This window comes from Hyaena hyaena, unplaced genomic scaffold (genome assembly GCF_003009895.1).
Source record: "Hyaena hyaena isolate Hyena2069 unplaced genomic scaffold, ASM300989v1 scaffold_13, whole genome shotgun sequence".
NCBI classification, from domain to species: Eukaryota; Metazoa; Chordata; class Mammalia; order Carnivora; family Hyaenidae; genus Hyaena; species Hyaena hyaena.
In genome coordinates this window covers 2747277-2751844 of record NW_024080645.1, presented here as the reverse complement: position 1 = coordinate 2751844, position 4568 = coordinate 2747277, and the positions used below count along the sequence as shown (strand labels likewise).

General features: G+C 54.5%; 1 protein-coding gene across 1 annotated transcript; it reads left to right on the top strand.

Moving 5' to 3' along the window:
• Positions 1 to 906: 906 nt before the first annotated feature.
• Positions 907 to 3937, top strand: LOC120219827. Its single transcript, XM_039216704.1, has 3 exons — positions 907 to 1260; positions 3231 to 3698; positions 3931 to 3937. Exons 1-3 carry the CDS (start codon positions 1043 to 1045, stop codon positions 3935 to 3937), a joined length of 693 nt encoding a protein of 230 aa, XP_039072635.1. The 5' UTR covers positions 907 to 1042.
• The last annotated feature ends 631 nt before the right edge of the window (positions 3938 to 4568 follow it).

Sequence of the window (4568 nt, the reverse complement as noted above, 5' to 3'; positions counted from 1 at the left end):
TTCCGTTAAGGACAGGCTCTGGAATTCTACGGAAAGCATCTTGGAACACACTAGAAAACTCCCGGCCCCTGATGTGACACCTGTGCTTCCTGCCTCTGTCTCCCCCATGGGGCTGAGCGGGCTAATGGCCACAGGCTAAAGCAACACATGATGGGAAGCAGTATGACCCACGAGGAGTCATCAGCACGAAAGTGAGGAGCAGACATGACGTCACGGGCAGCACCACGCCGAGGCCGCAGGCCACGTCTTGCTGGCTTTGCTGAGACGGCTCAGCATCTCACTGACCTGACTCAGGTCCCGAAGATTGCTTGAACTCCCGTTCCCACCAGGCTCCTTTCAATGTTAGCCCTGTTTAAGATCTTTCCTTTTACTGTCACCGAGAGAAAGTCCGTCCCACTTAATTCATACCAGATGCTGAGTGAGTCCTCATTAATCAATACAACATCATCCAAAAACCACCAAAATGAGTCATAAGGACAAACAGGACTCTTCTCTCTCTCTCTCTCTGCAAAACAGTGACTAAAATAGTGTTTTCCCCCCTTTGGAAAAAAAAATTAGGAGGTTAAGAAGAGGCTCAGGGCCCTGCTTTCGTAACCCGCGTGTCAGTGGGTGTGAAATGGTTAAATGTCCCCCAGGGAGACAGCGTGTGAGGCCTGCAGCTGAGCCAGGCAGCCGCTGCCTACAGGAGAGGAGAGATTTCTAGAGTGATTTCTACACTGGGGGGTCCAGTGATCCCCCGAGGCTGTTGTGCAGCTTTCTGTTTTGATCCGAGAGTCAGAGCGTAGGAGTGTCCATCAGGGAGGAAGGGGGTCTTGGCGACCCTGAAAGGCGTTCCAGACCCCTCCTCCGGCAAGCTGAGCCCCCTTTTCTCCGCCTGCCTCTACCTCCGGATTCGGGGGACGGCACTCTGATGGCCTATGCAAGTCACAACCACGGGCCGGGGGACCCCAGGCCCACCTGGACACTCTCTCTCTAGGGCCTCGAATGGCAGGAGGAGAAAGCAGCGAAGAGATGGGGACCGACACGTCCTTGTAGTGGCCGGATGACACTGTCCCTCGGTTTCTGCTCCTGGGTCCCCAAGGCCCCCCTGGTTTTTGTCCTTTTCAGAGTCAGCTCTTCCACTTTCCCGTCGCTCTGTGAGGGCCACGCCCTACTGGTGACCTCCTTGGCGGTCACGGCCGGCGTCTCGCTTTACCGCCACAGCACCAACGAAAGCCCTTCTGCGAAGGACCCCAGCCAGGACTCCGGGACGTTTACGAGGTGCGGGGACAGGTCTCCCCTCAAGGAGGACCCGAGGCAGAGACTGCCCTGCGGTCACTGCGTCATCACCGATGGAGGACCCGCTCGCGGATGTGGGCCAGTGAGGGGAGCCGACAGGGGACCGCGGGCAGCGGACGCCCCCAGCCACAAGGGAGAACGAGCCTATTAACAGGCGGGACCCCAGTGCCACTCCAGGTCTTGGCAGCGCTGTGCTGGGGGCCTGGGCACACGGGCGCTGCCATCGAGCCCCTTGAAAGGCTCCTCCCCCGGCCTGCTTCCGCCTTGGCCCCTCCATTCCCTCAACCGTCACCTGTCGTCTTCTCTTCCATGTTGTTTGGCAGCCTTGCCCTGTGTCACCTCGCTGCCCCACTCCTAAGATGACTGAGTTGTCCGTTCTTTCCAGTCCCCGTGGCCTTCCCCTCCCCCGCACTGCCAGCAGAAGGCGAGTTTCTTACTCCACAGAAACAGTCTTGACCGTCATACAGGGACCCCTTCAATTTCCCAACCACACCTGCACCCCCTCCCCTCCATGCTGCCCCCGCCTGTGCATCACAGGATGGGGAGCAGCGTCCCTGGCCTCTGTCCACTAAATGACCCTCCCCCCACCACGAGTCACGACAACCAAATTGTCTCCAGGGACCCCATGTGGCTCAGTCAGCTAAGCGTCAGATTTCCGCTCAGGTAACGATCATGCGGTTCATGAGTCTGAACCCCGTGCAGGGCTGTGTGCTGACAGCTGGGAGCCTGGAGCCTGCTTCGGGTTCTGTCTCCCTCTCTCTCTGCCCCTCCCCTACTGCGCTGGCACCCTCTCTCTCTCTCTCTCTCTCTCTCTCTCTCAAAAATAAATAATCATTTTAAAAACTTTTTAGTGTTTTATTTTTTTTTTATTTCTAGGAAAAAGAGACACCGTGAGCAGGGGAGGGTCAGAGAGAGAGGGAGACACAGAATCCGAAACAGACTCTAGGTCCTGAGCTAGATGTCAGCACAGAGCCCGACGCGGGCTCGAACCCACGAACCGCGAGATCATGACCTAAGCGAAAGTCGGATACTCAACCGACTAAGCCACCCAGGCGCCCCAATTATTTTAAAAACTTTTAAAAAATGTCTCCTGACATTGCCAGATGTCCCTTGGGGAGTAAAGTCACCCCAGGTGAGACCCATCACTCTGGTCCAATCACCGGTCACCGTGTCACACGCTTGTGGCTCACCTCTGATCCACAGGAAGTACACACACTTGACCAACCTTCACCTACCTCTCAGACAGAGCCCTTCAAGAGAGCCCGGCCACCAACTGACAGCGATGGCCACGGCCACAGACTCCCCTGTGGCTTTCCACGTGTGCCTCGGACACCCGTGTGGCTCCTAACCCCCCTCAGCTGATTTGTGAAAAGAAAAAGCACCCCCCCTCCCCCAGGGGCGGCTTGGGGGGGGCTCTTCAGCGCAAACCTCTCCTGCAGAAACGGACTTCGGGTTTCCTGGTCCCTCCCCCCGGGCCTATCCAGCCTCCTCATGATCCGGAGGTGGGCGGTCAGTATAGTGACTCAGAGCTGCTGCTCTGACATTTCCCTCCCCGCCTGCTCAGGAGCTCCCGCATCCCACGTGGAAATGGGGGAGCAGCCGCCCCGCTTGTCAGGGGCCTCAGCCAGCGGGAGGCGGAAGGAGCTATTAGCATCCATGGGTCCATTAGAGGTGCCTTTGCCACTCTGCTCTGGAATCTTTCTCCCTCCTGTTTATTCAGCCTCCTCCTCCTCCAAACTGGAACCTCTAAACGTGTTTAAATCTCTCCCCAAATGTAAGCAAACAAACAAAATTAAAAACCAAAAACCCTGCTTTGACCCCGAAGCTCCTTTGCGGCTCCCGCCCTAATTCTCTCCTCCCCTTCAAAGCCAAACCTGTGCAAAAGCGGTCTGCGTTCACTGTCTCCCTGTCCTCCCCTCCCCCTCACTTCATCTGCCTTCCCCCCTCATCAGGCCCCCCGAACAGCTCCCCCGAGAAGGGCCAGGATCCCTGCAGGGCCAGGCTGAGGTCCGAGAAGAGGAGGCTGGCTTGACCCCAGCAGGGACCATGGCGGTTGGGAGCAGTAGCCGGCGACGGTGGCAGCTGGCCTTCCCGAGGGTTGTGAACAGAACTGCAGGCAATAGAGTGGAACTTCTGAGCAGTTCCAGAAAGAATATCTGGCCTGGAGTCCTGGGAATGTGCCCACACCTCCTTGCCTTCATTTATTCCTTCCTTTGTTCCGTCTTCCCCTGGTCTATGGACTGTCTCGGAGTGCCCCCCCCCGCCGGGCTCTCTCCTGGGATCCAGATATTGGGCTCCATTGGCCCTGCGATGGTCTCCACATGGGTGCCCTCCCAGCATCTCGGACGCCGAGGATTGCAATTTAAAAATGCGTCTCGTGGGGCGCCTGGGTGGCTTAGTCGGTTAAGCGTCCGACTTTCGCTTAGGTCATGATCTCAGGGTTTGTGGGTTCGAGCCCCGCATGGGGCTCTGTGCTGACTGCCAGCTCAGAGCCTGGAGCCTATTTCAGTGTCTGTATCTCCCTCTCTCTCTGACCCTCCCCTGCTCACACTGTCTTTCTCTCTCTCCTAGAAATAAATAAAAATATTTTTAAAAAATAAAAAAAATAAAAAAATAAAAATGCGTCTCATTTTTCTTGAATTCGACATATAGAAAATAACGTAAGCTCGTCTTTTTCCCCAACCCGAATCAGCAAGGCATCAGCTAACGCAGAGAATCGTGAACAGAGCCTTCAGCCGGGACCTAGAAGTGCCCGGCACAGATGACGAGTTGTGAAGAGCCTTTCTTCATGCCGATAAGGAAACTGAAATCAGACAAAGAGCTTTGATTAGCTGATTAATCAAGTTGGAGCTAGCTCCCAGCAAAGCTAAATTTAACTATGCCCTGTTCTGTATCCCAAACTACCGACTTCCTGTGCTGTGATTTCTTCCAACTCAGTGTAATTGGAATGTTCAGTCTGAAGGGTAGAGGAAGGGATCATTACGCTGTTCTTCTGTATGTTTGCAATTTTTCGTAAGAATCTAAAAAAAGAAGTAACATCTCTCTGTGTGTTTTACCAAAGTAACTAGGTCTGTCTTAATTGGTTACTTAGTGCTTATCTGTGGTGTAATCCTCAACCCCCTGGTTTGAGAGAATTGCCTGGACTTGTGAACGTGCTTTTTGCAGGACATCGTGTGATATGAATCATGTCACCGTGCACCCAAGTTGCAAATGACATCATCAATGAATTATTTTTCCTTGTGCTCCTTTTCTGCGTTCTTCCAACCATATGTGTATATAAACGTGCATGC

Excerpts from the sequence above, each read along its gene's own strand:
- LOC120219827 (XM_039216704.1), top strand. The coding sequence starts at position 1,043 with ATGACACTGTCCCTCGGTTTCTGCTCCTGGGTCCCCAAGGCCCCCCTG. Across the intron at positions 1,261-3,230 it reads GACTCCGGGACGTTTACGAG|GCCCCCCGAACAGCTCCCCC; the intron begins GTGCGGGGACAG and ends CCCCCTCATCAG.